Raw genomic sequence first — 18,795 nt, 5'->3', positions numbered from 1 at the left:
TTAACAACATAGATCCAGGGCACTAGATAGTTTTTGGGGATAGTAGTTGGGATTAGGGTGGAAATTCGGGAATTCAAACTTTCAAATTTTATTTTATTATATTTACTTACAATATTATTGTTTTATTATGGCGAGGTCACCCTTGCAAAATACATCTTGATCTCAGCGTGTATTTTACCTGTTTAAATAAAGGTTAAATTAAAAATGTAACCAGGGATTAAGGCCGTTCTGAAAGCAACAGGGGGTTCAACCCGGAACTAACCAAGTAGCTGGTGAGTGTCTTTTTTATTAAACATAAATTAAACATGCTTCCTTTCTTGATCTGTCTTGAATCCTCAACAAACCTCCAATTATTACACTTTTCAACACTTTTTTCTTGAACAAAGTTTAAAGTTTCTCCAAGAAAAAAAAATCATTATAAATACATACATTACTGATATTTTTTCTTACTTTACATTATATATACAAGTACAAGACTCTCTGAATGAACTCTTAAAGTTTTCCTGTTCTTCGGGGAGAAGGCCAGCCTTTAAGCTGCATTGATAATTGTGCTGAATACTAAGGAGATAATTACCTTATGTAAAGTCATTTCCGCCATTGTCCACAAACTATTCTGAAAGTAAAAGTTGGCGTTTAAAGACATTAGTGCATGCTGTCTCGTTTTTTTCCTGCTGCTGCTACTTTATGCATGTGCATGAATAGTTTTCTTTCAATAAAAAATGGCAAAAAGAAGCGTAGTTCTGCAGTGGAAAGAGAAAAGGGGAAAAAGATAATGAGGGGGGGTTTTTGGGGGGTTCATTTCATATTTTGCTTGTAGTCTAGCTTTCTATTCTACTCATTTAAAAGTTTTTGTCACCTAAAACAATTCATTATTCATACATTTCAAGTTTTTCAGTGTCCGCATTACAGCCACAGTGTTTCCAGATGTGATGAATTCATGACAGAGCTCAGTTTTGTTTCCCATCATTTTTATTATTTATATATTAGGATATAGGAAACATTGATGTTCTGAACTGAAGCGTTTGCTCTGAGGTTTATCGTTTCTTTCAGGTGAAATTGGAGGTGCTGGATCTCACGAAGCCTCTCGACATAAAACAGCCCGCAGCAAAAGAGCACATCAGCCTTCCTATCATTTCAATTTTGATGGGATCACAGTGAGTGTCAGTTAAGCAGCTACTGAGTGGATTTATCCCATTAGATCACTGATAAGAAGAAATGCACTCTTTCTGGTTTGACCCTTTTTTGGATTCGACTGACGAATATTTTTTCGCTCATAACAGATGTTCCTGGGATTTTGAGCTCATCCGTCTTCATCCCGTTCTCTCATTATTAAAGGTACACACATTTGTCTTTTGTCTGATAACAGATGCTCTGTGTTTGTATGCCTGTATGATCCCTGCTCTCCCACTGTTTCAGTTTCTAACTTGTCTGATAACAGATGTTCCAGTGTTTTGGGTTTGTCTGCTTCACTCCTCAGTCATAAAGCAGTCCAGGCAGATGGTCACCGTCACTGAGTCGGGTTCTGTTCGAGGTTTCTTCACAGTTTTACTTGCACCTTTCTTTGTTTAATAGGCTAAAAAAAATGTTAAAAAACATCAAAAAACGTGCTTTTGACATGTTTTTGTGGCATTTTTCTCAGACAAATGAAGAAAATTAATCTCAAAACTGCATTTTTGAGTATTTTGCTGTGAATCAAGAGTAAATTAAAAAACAATTTTACTCTAGGAGGGACACAAACTCACTTTCTGATACATCCATTTGTAGACAATAGATCCATGTACGTCTTCGTTGTCTTCCTCCGAGCTGGCTCAGAGCTCTACGGCTGGATAGCTAGAATATTGGTCGCCATTTTTGTTCACGGTAAAGGCCGTGTTACACTGCCGCTACAAACAATTTGCGCATTGTCCATGTATGTGATTTCAGTGTGATATACGTCATTCATAAGTGTTACTTGTACACAACATTCGATGTCTGTCGAGAGTCTCAGCCAACGAGTTTTTATGTGAATTTGGTTTTGAGCCGTTCAAAATATTTGGAGAGTTGAGAATTATGCATCTTTTATGTTGTTTATCTGCAATTATTACGTGAATCATATGCAATTGTGTTTTTTTTTTGCAAGATGCATACATTTGTGGTTTCTACAACTGTTCCTTCTTTGTGCACGTATGTCCAATGGACTTTTCACACATGTACCATCCATGTGTAACGATTATATCACATGCACATGTAAATGATTTAAATTGCAAATAAACACAAATGACTAATAAATTGCATATGAAAGCACAATAATCACACATGGTTCATTTATTTGCATACTGTGGGACAGGTATTTAAATTGCCTGATCTTTCACCCCTCCGGCACTCTATACTGAGTGGAGGTCTCCAACTCCCCTTCGTTCAGCTCGTCTGAGCAGGAAAACTGGCTCACGGGACGTGGGTGGTTACAATGGGTGAATATGCGACTCTGGACGGGTGTCTAGCTCTTCTCACAGATCTCCCGGGCTGGAGCCTCGGCTGGCACCTAGCAGCTGAAATAGACTTGGTGTGGACCAGATGGACCAGGGGGATCCAAAAGTTTAGTTAAAACAAAGCATCATCACGAGGGGGTGGGACCTGGTTGCTGGCAAGATGACACCCAAACGCAACATGAAAATCGTCACTAGCCGGAAGCAGAAATGTCGCAACTGTAGTCAGAAGCTGAATTTGCGTATCTATACTAAAAGATTCCTAACCCTAACAGCAACCCTAACCCAAATCCAAACTATATGTTTGCTAGGGCGAGGTCCTCTTGTACTAAGGACCCCTGGCGGGTGCTGTCCATGGTGCTGACGCCATATGATTTCTCCTCAGTGCTCCAATGTCAAAGTGAAGAAAGTCAATGAAGCGCGTGTGGTTTATGCGTTCTTTGTGTGGTTTATTCGTATTTCTTCCGTGGTTTTAACATGGTTCATTCGTGATACCTCTGTGACAATCGTCACAGAAAAGATAACAACTTTTCTCACTTTTTCCACGTATTTTCACATACGACCAGTTTTTAACCGTCAAATGTGTGCAAATTGTACGTAGTGACAATGTTAACTTGAGAGGGGTTGTAAGTTAGTGTAAACAGATGAGTGACGGGAAGTGAGGGCAGGCTTACTCTACCCCAACATTCCCTCTTACAACTCAGAGGCCAATTTATGGTGAAATATTGCCACTCTGCAGTAAATATGTCCTAGAAAAACAACACCTTTTTGCTGTTGTTTTGACTACAAACCGCATAATTATAATTAAAGACCACTGGGGACGCTTTTAAAATAGATCAAAGTGGGATTTTTTTTTTTTTAAAACCCCTTTATTGGTGTTATTTGGATTATAGCAATCAACCTTTAGTTTTTAGTTTTTTTTTTTTTTAAAGCTCATTTTGAGGTTCCCTCTCTTTTGTGTGGTGCCTTGGAAGAACGTCACTCATTAAGCTGTCCTTCATGTAATCTCATTATTGCAAATTCCCATCATTTATGGAGTGTGAGAGTTTGTCAGATGTGAAATCCCACTGCGACGAAACGCAACACAGAAACACAAAGGCGTTCAAATGCCATTCATAGTCTTTTTAATCTTTGGTCCAGTCTTTTGTTTGTTTCAAATCCCGTCTGAGGCTGAAAGCCTTCAATAATGCTGCTTGTTTAAAAAGCTGATTTTAAAAGTTAAACTGTAGCTTTAGGGAGGAACAGACTGAATCCAATGAAACATCTCAAGTTCATAAAAAGTTTATTTCAGAACGCAAAATGGTTTCTGTTAAAGTATAGTTCAAAGCAAAACAACAGGAAAATCCACAGATAAGTGCGCAAGTGTTTTTTGTTTTGATGGCTTGAAGAAATTCTCTTCTAATAATGAAGCTGTCACTGCTTAAGTACTTAAGTGTTTCTCGAGCATCAGTATTCTGTCGATTTACTGCCAACAGTCCCTTCAGTCTTTCCTCTGCATTTGAACTTCTGGGGCCAATTTGAATTAAAAACAATGATTATCCATTCAAAAAAAATCACACAAAAGGAGGATTCTGATTACATCTTGGCAGCTTTTGCTGCTTCAGTCTCAAAAATCTCAGCAGTCTAAAGGCCTAAAAGGGTCGGATTTTCATTGATTTTATACACAGAGAACAAACTAGATCACCTGTTACTTCATAAATATAAACACATCAATATGGTCAACTGTACAAACAAACAACAATAACACAAAATCCAAATATCACTTTATAAATGATTGCTGAGATGTTCACAGTGAAAAATGCTGTTTTCTTCAGAACCGGCTCACCAAATCCTGCTGTTTGTTTGTGTTTCCTTTCTGAAAAGAAGATGCAATCCTTTTACGATTGATCGTCAGGCTAAAGTGTTCCTGCAAGAGCAGCGACAGGTTTTATTTATAGTAGTGGAGCTATCATTTTTAAGGGACGTGATACCATTGTACCCATCAAAACCTACATTTTACCTCTTTTCCAACATTTCTTGTTTGTTTTTGTTGTTGTTTACATTTTTTATAAACACTGGACACTGACAGACATGCAAACACAAAAAGAGCACAGTTCAAAGCAAAGATTAAAATTAGGACATATATCTAACAGAGTTTGTTTGTTTTATTGTGAAACACGGCACACAGATATTACATCGTCCCCATAAAAAGAGATTAACAACAATATACACAAAGAAAGGAAAGACTAATAAAACAGAGCAAATAAATAGACTTTCATTAGAAAAATATTGCATTTTTTTTTTTATATATAGTCTTTATATTTCATCCGGCAAGACGCTCTTTATACCCAACTGATGCAGTCAGTAACTCGGTTTTCCTCTTTCTACCTTTTCATTACAAAAAACATCTGAGTACATTCAAGGTTTTCCTGTTACTTTCACGAAAAAGAGTAAAAGTCTGTGAGAAGAAAAAATAATCTAAGACACCGCCACTAAATTAAAATGTATATTTAAAAAAAATTCAGTCATTAACAGTTGTATATAGCCTTAGACATGACTTTTAAAGAAATTGTTCCCTTTAATTTGAATTTTTTTGGGTACAAATTATTATTTTGTGTGCAAAAATGTTAATTTGTTGCCACAAATTGGTATTTTGTGCGCACAAAATGCAAACTTGTGGTCACTAAATGCTTACTTGTGCACACAAAATATTAACTTGTGTCCAGAAAAAATGCTAATTTGTGCCCAAAAATACTATCTTGTGAGCACAAAATGCTAACTTGTGCACATAAAAATGTTAATTTGTGCAGAATTTTTTTTGTGTGTGCACACAAAACAGTAACTTGTGCCGGCAAAATGCTAACTTGTTAGCACAAAAATCGATCTTGAGCACACAAAAGTTGTTCAAATATTATCAATTGTGAAAATAAAATATAACTTGTTCAAACAATGCGACTTTGTGTGCACAAAATTCAAACTTGTTCACCCAAAATACTACTAAAATGGTAATAATAAAAACAAAATAGTAATTTGTGCTCACAAAACTCTAATTTATATGCACAAAATGCTTATTTGAGGGAACAATTTTTAACGTCATGACAAGGGCTCAGTTAGAGAAGAAAAAGAGATATAGAATGTATTTTTCCACTCATATATATACAGAAAACTGAAAAACAATACTTTCTGAATTTAAAAGCGAGATTTCTTTAGCTGTCAGAGAAAAAGTGACTTCTGAAGAAATTGGGTAGAAAATGCGGTTTGATGAGTCCCTCTACGGAGAGATGGGCGCATTAGGAGGAGAAGAGTGACAGATGAAGTGATGCAGCCATCATGCTTGTTATCCACAGAACCGACCTGTGGAGGCCATGCTGTGTGTGTTTGGGAGTCATCCAGAAGCATGACAATCCCACAAGATAAACATTTAAATGGAACACAACTCTGGAAGATTGCAAGTGTTCACAGACCTTATCGAAATCATCACATGGGACTGCGCAAAATTTGGCATTTTGATTATTTAGAACCAGGCAGAATGTTCATATTTCCGTGCGCTGATCGTCACGATCAAACAGTCGGTGTTTGAAAGAATTAACATCTGCTTAAATATTTAACATCACATCATGATTTTGATTTCATTTGACAGCTTGTTTGTTGAAACCTTCAAACAATATCTGAATTGACAGTAAATTACTCTGAAAATTAAAGTTTTATGCAAAAAAATATTTTTTTAAAAATGACTTTTTTGGTTTTGGTCAAGTGTACCTTCAGGACATTATCCAACACATTTTTTCGCAGGCTGTCTCCTTTAAAAACTATTGTAACCCTTAGAACTCACTGACCGCAGATGCAAATTTAAAGACTATGTCTCACTTCTTGCTCCACGCTCAGCTCGACCTCAGACTCCACTGGGAAGTTTCTGTTAGTGGACCACCTCCAACCTCTGCCCAATCATCTGCGCTCTTGAGACTAAGTTCATCAAGATCAAGATCATGGCAGCGTACTGAGATTACATGGTGATTTGCACTTTTAAACAAAGAAACAAGCCTGCCCTGACCCGTCTTTAACTTTGGATGTGTAATTTCTCCTTGGGCATCATTTAAATCTCATTTGAGACTGATAAATGGGACCGGTTCTGTGTAATGGAATCAACAGGTCACAGTTTAGCCAGACTATCCTCAGAGACGCAGCAAATGTGGGGAAGTTTGTGAGAAAAAGAGAGAAAACCTCGGCTCTGGGTCAAGGATGTCACACTATCTTTTTGAAATAAACAGAACAAAAAGTTTCCAGATACAAGTCGTATGTGTCCAAACAGAAAGAGATTTTAAAAAACTATTATAAATATTATAAATTTTGGTGCTTTACAGATGTAATTTGGGTGAAATCAGAAATTAGAGTGAATATTCGAGTCAAATTGAGTTTCCATTCAACAATCTTCACAGTATTGGAATTATAGTGAACATAATAACAGGGCTCAGTATAACTCATGTGACCCCAAATCAAAAAAAATAAACAAAAGCCATAGAAGACGGCATGAATCCTGCTTAAAGTCCCACTCTAATAAGCTTTTGATCTATTGTAAAAACGTTTCCAGTGTTTGTTTTTTTTATTATTACTTTCTTAATTATGAATAAGTATTTTATCCAAAATAAAAATACTTCAGTCATTTTCTAGATCATAGTTTCTGCAGAGCAGCAAGAATTTGCCTCTGGGTTGTGGGCGGGACTATTGACATGTAGTAAGCCCGCCCCCATTTCCTGTCAATCCATTTGTGGATATGCTCTCCTACTAGCTTACAGCCCCAACATAGCATTACCGGTGCACCAAAAATGCCAAGCAATATTGAAGCTATCCAGACGATTGTAGCTTCTGCTCCACTGCTACTAGCTTTTTCTAATGGAATTTTCCGACATGTTCTCTCTCCCAAACCATCATATATGGACGAATAGTTCGAATACTTTTTGACGTTTTGGGTGTCCCCAACTTGCTGTTTTCTGACATGCTGGTTGTTAGTAAAATCAAGGGTCTGCAACACTAAAGATGCGGTACCGGACGTGGACTGGTCCTCGGAACACCTCTGGTACCAGTACTTTGACCCAGTGCTGGTACCCTATCCCGGCACCGGATGCAATAGCAGACCCAGACACGGTACCGGGAATGAACACGGTACTGGACATGAACCGGTACTGGGTTATAGCACCGGTGTTCCCTACATCCCGGTTCAGGTTCAGGTTCACCATTAAATCAGAGGTCCCCAACCCTCGGGACATGGTAACGGACAGGGAACCAGTACCAGGTTAGGGTACAGGTCCACATCTATTACTGCGTCCCGAGTGTTGGGGACCACTGATTAGCATCTGTAGCCTGGTACCAAGCTGCCCTTGGAGCGGGACCGGTTCACGGCCCGGAGGTTGGGGACCCCTGATTTAATGGGAACAGCCAGCATGTTAAAAAAACGATGAGTCGTGGGCATTTGGAGACTGTGGTGCAGCGGTAGGGCGGTCGACTCCTGACTGGAAGATGTTGGGTTCGATTCCCGCCTTGCCTGCCCATTTGTCAAACTGCCCTTGAGTAGGACACTGAACCTCACATTGGTTCTATTGGAAGGTTGGCACCAGTGTTCGGCAGTAAAGTCGGTGTCTGAATGTGTGTGGATGGGTCTGTGGCTGTAAGCGCTTTGGGCCTTCTCGCTATACAAGAATTTGAAAAGAATAGAAAAGAATATATTTGTCATTGCACATGTACAATGAAATTTAAAAATTTAAATTTGCCATTTACATTTAAAGAGTGACACGGAGGGGGACCAAACCATGTGTCCATATATGATGACTTGGGAGAATGTTTGTTTTTTTATCTGTTCCACAATGAGAGTAAATAAAAAAATCAGAATTTTCTTCAAGTATGTCCTCCATTATGAGAAAAATGCTAAAAGTTCACGTCAAAAACACTATTTTCATTGGAGTGGGTCTTTAAATAAAACATTTTAAATTAAACATGAATAAATTAATTCTACACAATTGTTTTGAAAAGCGATAAAACTATTAAACAGATGTAATATGTTAATGCCAGAAAAGCTTTTTGTGACTGATCACAAAGAAAAACAAATTAGCTTCTAACAAGTGCATGAACAAGGACAGCTCTCTGCTTGAAGAATTCACTGTAACTGCGTTCTGTGACGCTGCAGCATTCAAACATAACATCACAAATTCTGAGAACAAATGTGAATGCAGAAAAACAGCAACATTTTTAATCATATTTCAGAGAAGAAATCTCTAAATAAACAATAATCTAAACTGTGACCTCTCACCATTTCTGATGTTTTTTTCTTTCCCCACCGTGACAGTGAGCGGCTCTGGATGAATCATTAGCGAGACACTTTTTCAGATTAGCTTCACCTGGCTGCACACCTGCTGATCATCAAGTAATTATTGCCTCTTGCTTCTCACTGATGGCTGAGCGTGGAAAAGCCGTTTTCCGGTCCCGCTGACTTTTCTGCCAAATTTGTGAACTATTTTCCTCGTGAGCGTGTGCCTCCTCGCCAGCCGGGCTCGTCACTAAAACAGCATTTTGTGGTGTTGGCTGACGGTTTGGCTGCTTATTGGATTACTAAGAAAAGTGTGACAACTTGGATCAGCTGGGGCTGACAGCAGAGCCGGATGCGATGGCCTGTCCTTGTTTTCACAGCTCATTCACTTGCAGTAAAGTAATTTTAATTTGTCTCGTTTATGAGTCTAGACAACCGTAGCGTAATCATAAAGGGGAAAAGCATTTGGAGTTCGTAACGAGGAACAAATTTCTGAGTGCATGAAGTCGACGGCTTACATCCTGAATCCCCCGGTGGAGCGATTTATGAAGGAGCCTCAAAACCAATAAGCTCCATAGGTACAGACTTAGATTTATTACAGTGATTGTATGAATCAGAGGGGTCACTGAAAATGTGGAGGTTAGGTTTCCTGCCTAGCTTTGATATCTGAATATAAATGCAGTGAAAAGCTGCAGCACGCTGGTTTGTGTTAAGAAGATAAAGTTGGTTGGAGCCCCAGCTGCTTTAAAGACCATGATGACATTTCCCTCAGTAAAATAATACATCCTTGTTTATGTGTTTTCAGGAACAATTTGCTGAGTAAATTAGCAAGCACAGTGTGAATGTGTGCAGAAATGAGTAGGTAGGAAAAAAGAAAAACAGATCTGCTTTTTTTATGAAAAAAGCAAAGATTTTTTAAAACCTTTTTAAGCGTTACCACATAGACGAATGGGTTTTACAATGTCCTGAGATGCTATGATTTCAATAAATACAGTTTACCAGCACTAGAATTGTCTTTCCATCCCTTTCTTGGCGCTCTTTTGCCCTTCGTTCCTCGTCAATGCGAGGGCACATTGGAGGGCAGCACCTCCCTGGACCCCGGCTCCTGTTGAGCCCCTTCAGGCACCATCCTTACGCTCACGCTGGCCCCGTCGGTGGTGCTGGGGTGCACGCGGAACTTCCGATTAATCGGCCGCACGGCTCGGACAAACTGTCTCTTGAAGGTCTCGCTGAGGATGATGTAGAGAAAAGGGTTGATGCAGCTGTTGGCGTAGCCCATGCTTATGGCGATGTTGTAGGCGTACGAGAACGCCAGGCTTGGGTATTGCACCCCGAGGTGGGCGAGCTGCAGGATGTAGTACGGAGCCCAGCAGATGAAGAACGCCAGGCAGATGGCCACGGCCATGCGGGTCACCTTCTTGGTGCGGACCCTCAAGCTCCTGGGAGGCAGCGGCGCCACACTGGTGGACATGTGCTGGAGGATCTTGAAGAAAACCAGGCAGATGATGGCTAAGGGGATGGCAAAGGCTAAGAAGAATTGGTAGAGCGTAAACCAATACGTGTCAGTGACTGGATCGGGTAGAAGGAGGGCACAGGCGACCAGGCCATCAGGGAGGGGCATCAGGCCGGCATACATCCACACGGGGATGATGGTGAGCAGCGACAAACCCCAGACCAGAGCGATGACCAGAGAAGCCACACACGGCGTGCGGATGTAGTTGAAGCGGATGGGGTGGACTGTTGCCAGGTAACGATCGAGAGTCATGGCAGTCAGGATGTAGGTGCTGACAATCTGGCTGTTTGAGTCGAGCGCCGTGATGACCGTGCACATGGCCGCCCCAAAGTGCCAGGTCCCATTGCCCAGCAGCTGGTGGATGAGGAATGGCATCCCGAGAAGAAACAGGAGGTCGACGATCGACAAATTCAAGATAAAGATGTCCGGCACGGTTTGCTTGGCTCGGCACTTGGTTTTCTTCATGATGGTGTACATGACCATGCAGTTCCCTACGATGCCCAGGAAGCAGATGACGCCGAAGATGACAGGGAGGCTGGCCCCACAATGAAGGGGCCCATTTGTATCTGCAACAGAGAGGAGGACGGTGCGGCAGTTCAGAGACAAATTACAATCATAATGTGAAATAGACGGGGACATTTTTAATCATACTGCACACTAAACCGCCCTGGGAGAAAACGAGAGAGAAACTCAATTTCCTTTAAACATATCTCCCGATTACCAAATCCTGAATCAAGATTGGAATGATGAATGGCAACTTCCTTTTTTTTTTGGTCTGATTTCAACACTGTGACTATGTCAGATAGAAAAAAATATGATCCTCTTTTTAAACTATATAGAGATATGACAATGAACTGATTAGTTCCTGGCTCTTTTAATTCAGCAGAGAGGGCTGATTGATGATTGCAGAAGAACAATCCTTTCCCTAAAAATGAGCAATTTCTTAAAAAAATGAAACCAAGATGATGACATTTTTTGCATGCCCTTCTCCGTTTTTAAGCAAAAATATGAAAGATGTGATTAAATAAAAACTTATTTGGAAAGAAAAAAGTCATAATGATTAAAAAAATGAACTTGCGTATTAATTTAAGCTCTTTTGAGGAATGCGGAACGATCGGTCAGCTGGTGACTCAACTCACCTGTTGTTAAATTTGCGCTTCCAGCAGAGAAATTGGAGCGATTTAAGAAATCCATGTGTTCCGATCCGGACTAGATCCCAAATGCTATAAATCCCAGATACAAATCCTCTCTCTCAGTAACCAAAATAGTCCGAGCATCCTGTGAGCAGACCGCTGCGCTCGGTGCCATCTGCTGTAATAACGCACACCTCGTCCGCGCGCGGCTGAAGATGTGACAGCATCTTCTGCGCGGGAAGTTATTGACGATCAGTCATGTCAATCAGAGCAGGCGGGAATCCGGAGAATATTGAGAAGTCTGTGGCGGGTCCACGCGCGCGTCCTGTCACATTTGATCTGCTGTTTGTCTTCTTGGCGTAAACCTTTGCGGCATGTTTGGAATGTTGATGTCAAGAGCTGCATCCAAGATCGGAGACAAAGGAGGAGGAGGAGGATCACCAAGCAGTGATGAAGAGTGTGTCAGAATCAAATAAGCACATTTCTTTTGGTAAAGTTACGCATCCATTCAGCGTTTTGTTTTTTTGCGTTTGCGCACCTAGAAGGACTTGTTACTCCTCCCCGGGGAGATCAGCAGCGCGTCAACCTGTCCGACATCTCCAAACCGGGAAGGTCAGACACAAACGCCCGACTCTAGAAGGTCGTTCATTCTACATCTGTTCAGGAGAAAAAGACAGACGCGTGGGTTTGCTCTCCTAAGGGGGAAAAAAAGTGGCACGACCCATTTGTGTGTCGGGGCGCGTCATTGTGCGTCACCTGCACCGATGACATGTTGGGGACTTTGCATCTGCGAACAAAAAGCTCGTTAAATGTATCACCTTTTGCGGATGGAAGCGCCATCTATGAATATTCTCTTCATTATCGCCGCGTCAGCGGGATCTGACAGCAGATCGGAGCGCGGCAGATGCGCATTTTCCATTTGTTAAGGAGGGCAATCATCTGCGGCTAAGACTGGTGTTTGTGGCTGAGGCACTCTTTAATCCTACTCTGACTCCGAATTTAAGCCAGGCGCACCTAAATGTCTTTTTTATCCTGCTTGACTCAAGCTTTTTATATATAAATAATTTCTGGGTTTAACCTTATTTGTATTAGGGTCTGACTCGCTTTTAGTAGTTTTGAATTGAAATGAATAGCAAAAAAAAAACAAATAAAAAGAATCACTTATAATTCATGTATTCCATCAAGTCTTTTTTTTTTTTTTTTTTTTTTGCTTAGTCGGGAACCTTGATTTTAATCAAATTCAATGTTTCAAATTATTTATTTTTTTCTAAATAGCTCTGGTTGAAATTATGTCCTTTCTAGATAACTTTACAAAGCAACAATTTGAGCCAAAAATAGTGGATTACAGTCACCTTCTGTCCCAGTCATGTGAGCTTCAGGGGATGCTCATCTGTCCAGTTGCAAAAAAGTAAAACAAGTGATTTCTATTGGTTTGCTTTGTTGGTTGTTTCTGTTACAGTCATAGACTGTATATAAGAATAAATTATTAAATAAAATAGAAAAAGCATCAAAGCTAATGTAAACTGCTGTTATGGATAGTTCTTAGTCAATTCTATTATTCTAAAGTGATATGGAGTAATTTGATCAAACAACATAAAAGCTATTGAAGAAAAACATGAAATTTTACACAAAAAATTGTATAAATTATTTTTACAGTCAATGGTTATAGTCTTTTTGGATAAAAGTTTTATTGCTGACACAAATTTAGAAGTATTTTTGCATGTTGTTGAAGAAAATATGTATCAAAAATGACCCATAACACAATTATAGTTAGTAGAGTTAATCATTTTAAAATGAAAAAATGGATCAAGTAAATTAATTTCAGCAATGTGTTCAAAACCCCTTCGTAATAAACCAATAACCTTTGTTTTATTTACACCATTCTCTTGGGGTTCTTTTTTTCTATTTTTAATTAAATCTAGAGGCTCTTTCTTTAAAGACTCAGAGACTCACAGAAAAAAATAATGAAACCAACATTTTCATGGATAAGGAAGCCTAACAAGATAACCAAGAGATGACAAAAAATGTGTATGATAAGTGTGAAGTTCGCCCTGCTAATCTCTACACGCTCATTGATGAGGAAGAAAGTGATAAAAAAAAAGTAGGAATTTAGTCAATTAACCAGGAAATTAACCAGGCTAACTTCCTCACAAACAGCCCACAACATTTGGTTTGTGTTACACCAGATCCCCTTTCTAACATAACCTTGTATTTTATTCTGGTTGGAGACCGGGACAGGGAACTTGAAGCACCTTGAGGCTACATGTTGGAGCTATCCAGTCGTACAGTTTTAGGTGGATGCCATGCAGCTCACGTGAGAACAAGATGACATGGATCTAGTCGACTACAAGTGGATGCATTAAAATGAAGCAGAGTCAACATATTTTCCATGTAACAAATACAATCTTTTTCAAATGACTTTTTATTGTCTGCTCCTAATTCTCAACAATTTGAATAAAGAAATACTCAGAAATGCAATTTTAGCCATAATTTTCTTAATATATGTTCTCCAGCATCAGAAAAAATGCCACAAAAATGTGCTAAAACATAAAAAAACTAAACATTTTTTATGTATTGATTCTGGCTTTTTATGCTGTGTCAGTCTGGATCATCAGTCTGGATCACGCCACACAATCATCAATAAAGGCTGAGGATTTGACAGTCGTCCAATCAATGACACTTTGGACGAGTAAGGTGAGTTTTTAAAGGTCATTGGTAAAGAACTTGGCTCCTCTCAGAGTGTCGTGTTCAGGTAGATGCATGAAACGTCAAATTAAAGGAAGGAACAGAGGAAAAAGGCCAAGGAGATGATTCACAGAGACTGGACAGCTGCTGATAGAGTCAAAGCCTCAAGAGCTACACGCACGTCCAGAACTACAACTTCCCTCGTGTGAAGCCACGTTTGAACCTCAGGCAACATCAAAGAAGTTCCACTTGAGGGGAGAAAAAAAAGACATATTCATCCAAAGTCTTTTAGAGCGAAAGTTTGATTTTGGATTTCTTTTAAAAATCAAAGTCAGAGAAATACTGCCAACGAGAGCAATGTTTTGGATCATTGGTGGAGAATTTTTTTCAGATTTAAAAAACAAAAGGCGTCTATAAGAGATGGAGAGGGTTTTCTTATAAATAATAAACATGGATTCTAAATGAAATGATGAACTAATAGAAATATTAACATTTTTTCACTCTTTTTTAATTAAAATATATTTTTTTAAAAATTAAGTTTACATTTATTCCAGTTACACAATGTATACTTGTTATTTTTTAACATGTTTTACGCCATTTTTATGAGGATTAAGAACATATATTAACCCTTGGATGCATGTTGTACCAATATCTACACTTTCCAACAAGTGGGGTCAAAAATGACCCCGGTTACTTCTATTGGAAGGCTCCCACAACAGTCAGATTCTTCCCCAAGAAATCCTCTGCAAGAGGCACACTGTCCATAGTTCAGACCTGCTAAATTGATTTTTTTTCTTTGACAATACCACTAAAAATCCATCACAGAAAAGACATGAATGGACACATAAATGAAGATGAAACTTGCGTACAGTAGTTCCTGCGTAAAAATGATCTCCTGAGTGGCGAGTCTGCTAGTATTATGTGTGTTAGTGTGACAGTAAATGCATGCCGACAGTCACAGTTGATCCAAATCAAAAGTTCCTATAGGCCCAACCCGTGAGATTCCATAAGAAATTCTTGGAGTCAAAACTAATGGGAAAGTAGGGAAAAGCTACAATTTCTTAAAATGTTTGCATATTATATATATATATTATAAATGCAATGATCTAATGTAACAAACACGTTTTATGAAGAATATCTGGACCTTAAAAATGTAAAAAATATATATTTTGGAAGGTTTTAAAGAAAAACAGCCCGTGGGGTCACTTTTTACCCCATTTATACATCCATACATCCATCTTGAAGCAGTGAGGCACTAGATTTCTTAAGCTTCCTCTGCAAAACTAGGGTTAACTGAATGAGGCACACTTAAGCCTTCCTTTGATTTGAGTGTTTCTGGGCTCAGTCAGCAACACTGGTTCAGAACAACAACAACCCAACAACAGCAACCGCTGTGTTCAATCAATATAAACAGCAATTGATAAAATCCCAACAGGGCTGTGAGGCTCCGGGTTGTGTGGCCCCATCATTACTCAGGTGAAATGAGGGCTGCCCTGACTTATTCATGCCTCAGAGGAAGTGTTGGAACGCATAATCACATATATTCCACTATTTAGCCAACCTATTTAAAATGATTTAAATGGTTCAGTTTGGTTCAAATTCATGACTGTGCAATGTTTCTCTCGTTTGATGCCCTTCTCAATCAGTGCCAACAGGCAGCACAAACACAGAAATTGTTTTTTTTATGATTTTTTTGTCACTTGAAGCTAGAAAGGTCCCATTCTTTTTTTTTTTTTCAAACACGAGTTCATCCAACTTTTCAAGCACACATTTACAAAACTTCTAGGTTTTGGCCAGTGTTTTAGGTCATTGGAGAAGATTTAGATCTGCAGATGGCAAAATTTAAGATTTAGATCTGCAGATGGAGATCTAAATCCTACTAGCTTGTCTTGTTTTATTGCCAGGATAAATCTAGCTCCTTCCTATGAATTTGAAATCTTTATATATTGCCTTTTTTCCCCTCAAGGGATCTATATTTTTTAAATTGAGAATACATTTTATTTTAGTGTATATATTTGTTACTGTTGAATTAATTTGCCTTTTGACTGCACCAGACAGATGTGTTAGGCATTATAGGGGAAGAGGGAACAAACTGAGTTAATTTAAGCGGTGCAAAGGCAGGCTCCTGCATACAAAAGACAGTGACAGCAGGGAATTACTAAGTGGCATGAATACAAACAGACAGTTGACTTCAGCTTCACTTAATCCATTGTAAGCCCATATTGTTTTTTTTAATAGGCAACAAACAAGAGGAATGCAAAGTGCAGCCAAGGGTGGAACTGAATGTGAACCGCAAGGAAATTCAATTTCGTATCGGATTTTAAAATGTTATTGAGTTTTTCTGGACACCCCAGTGGACAGTTGTTTGGGACACCACTGTGGCAAACACTGAAATCTTTAAGAATAAAATCAAAACGTGGAAAAAAATGTTAGTTTTTGGACTTTATTCCAGCAGAAAGGATAAATGAAAGTTGAAGTCATGCAGTGTTAGATAATTATAGAGCAATGTTGCTAACTTTTTCTTTCTCTCTGTTGTTGCATTCAGAATATTCTAGAACCTGAGAGAATGTATGGTTTAGATATCTCAACAAAAACGGAATTATTACCTATTTCTTTTTGCTTTTCACCTCCAAGAGAAAGCAAGGACAGATAGGGAAGAAAAATTACTCCGATCTGTAGAAATAAAGAACAGAATATCAAAGTAATTACTACTGTGTTTATATCAGCCTTGTTTTTTTCTCTCATTGTTCTTTATGATGTCAATATTCCAGCGTAAGAGAAAAACTGTTAACCCAATTAACCAAAAACACCTTTTAGTTTTGAACTGTTTGGAGTGGATTACTGTGAACTGAACAAAATGAGCTTTTAATGGCATTTTGTCCTCAGACTCATTATCAGCTCAGGCATTTTTGTCATTTATATCAATTTTATGAAGGAACAGACAGATTAAAGCTATTATCTCATTGATAATTGGACCCCAGCCCATAAACTCACTGCGTGAAATAAATTTGCAGCCTCAGTGGGGGGAACATAAGAAGCTTTTATCAAGGAATCATGGAGGCAATTTTCAGTCAAGCTAAAAGTTGGGCTTTTATGGTCACAAACTCATGAATATCTGGAAGAAAAAAAATGTTTTTTTCACTGTTCAAACAAACAGTAACTGTGATAAAAGCATGCAAAGAAGAAACATGAAAGCTGGGCTTGAGAGGGGACAGACTTTGAACAAGGTATTTAGAAGAAAAATGTCATTTTGAAAGACTGCAAAAGAACAGAAGGGACGGATTTGGTGGTTACTGTGTGTTTATGAACCTATGTGCAAAAGGGGGTTCACTTTATAGGAATCATCAATCAACCCTTGACTCCAGTCTCCCTCTCTGGCTCCTATGAGGACCTCAGAGGCATTTCTAGGAAAGCAGATTGACGTTGGCTTTCCAGTGAGTTGCTGATCTGCCCTAAGGCCTTCTTCTCGCTGTACGGTCATAACCGAAAGACGTTCCCTGAATAGAGTTCAATAGGTTATTTGGCCAAATGCCTATGGGACCTCTGTTGAATCTGTTTTCTGTAGCAGCAAAGTTCATAATAAAAAGTCTGTCGTCAGACCCTACAATTATTCGTTTTTTAATATCTGCCTATTTTGATTGGCATTTTTTCTATTCGTCTATTTTTAAAATCGTATCTAACTTCTAAATGGTGTTTCCTCTTTAAAAGCTGATGGCACTTTTCATGCTTTCACTGACTGGTCTGATGGTGATAATCCATACTGTTGAGGACTAAAGACTGGTCAGTCAATTGTATCAACTGTAAAAGAGAACTGGAGAGAGCGAATGTGAAGGTGGTTTACTTCTGGTTCCAACAAAATTAAGAGATTTCCGAGATATGGACGTTGCCATGTTGTAATTAAAGTTACTGAGCGGTGATTGGTCTGAGTCGGTCTATGGCAACCACTCTTGCTAATCAGGAGTGAGCTTGTTGGAAAGCCATACCTCTTCCACTGAAAGCAGGCTCGTAAGAATCTTTCAATCAAATGTTTTAACTGTTGGAGGCGGGGGCCATAAGGAAGCATCTGATTGGTCATTTTATAACTTAAATAACTTGTGATAAAGAAAACAAAGGAAAATGGGATTTGCAAGAACATGTTAAATATAGCTAGTAGAGCAAGAAAGGTTATTCTAGCAAATAGAATGACTAAGAAATTGCTGTTCATTTCTCCGTAGAAGTCTATAGGATTTCAGCTTTTTGGGACCATTGACTACTTCCTGTTTGGAGGGGGAGGGATTGCTCAGTCCAGTTCTCCGAGGCTCTGAATTCCTTCACTACTCACCACATAATGGACTATTTAGTGCCCTGGTCATGTTGTAGTGCTGTCCAAATCTACATATCCACAATCGAGTGTCCTAGAAATCTCCCAAAAGTCTTTGCAAAAAACTAGTGTGGATCAATGCTCACTACATTAGCAAATATAGATCACAATGCATTGCGTTTGAACAATTTTTTCCAAAAAAGTGTTTAAATGTAATTTTTTTTAAACAAATTATCAACGTTGTCATCATTAGTAGATTTATAAATAGATGTAAAATGTCCGTATTGATTAAATATACACGGGGTGAAATTAGTGACGCCATATTTACTGTTTAAAAAACAAAAGTAGTGAGTATTGGACTGTGAATTTCTTTTCAAATCCAGGGCACTAGATATTCCCGCACTATATAGTTTTTAGTAGTT

At 38.8% G+C, this 18,795-nt stretch overlaps 1 protein-coding gene across 1 annotated transcript; it reads right to left on the bottom strand.

Moving 5' to 3' along the window:
• Positions 1-3,372: 3,372 nt before the first annotated feature.
• On the bottom strand, positions 3,373-12,983 carry mchr1a (melanin-concentrating hormone receptor 1a). The gene is made up of 2 exons (XM_024290266.2): positions 11,395-12,983; positions 3,373-10,821 (listed from the first exon to the last, which is right to left on the bottom strand). The coding sequence occupies exons 1-2, from the start codon at positions 11,447-11,449 to the stop codon at positions 9,800-9,802; spliced, it is 1,077 nt and encodes a 358-aa protein (XP_024146034.1). The 5' UTR covers positions 11,450-12,983; the 3' UTR covers positions 3,373-9,799.
• Positions 12,984-18,795: the final 5,812 nt, after the last annotated feature.

The sequence above is a fragment of the Oryzias melastigma genome, linkage group LG1, assembly GCF_002922805.2.
Source record: "Oryzias melastigma strain HK-1 linkage group LG1, ASM292280v2, whole genome shotgun sequence".
NCBI lineage: Eukaryota > Metazoa > Chordata > Actinopteri > Beloniformes > Adrianichthyidae > Oryzias > Oryzias melastigma.
Note: the sequence above shows the minus strand (reverse complement) of the source record. Positions and strands in the feature narration are given on the sequence as shown.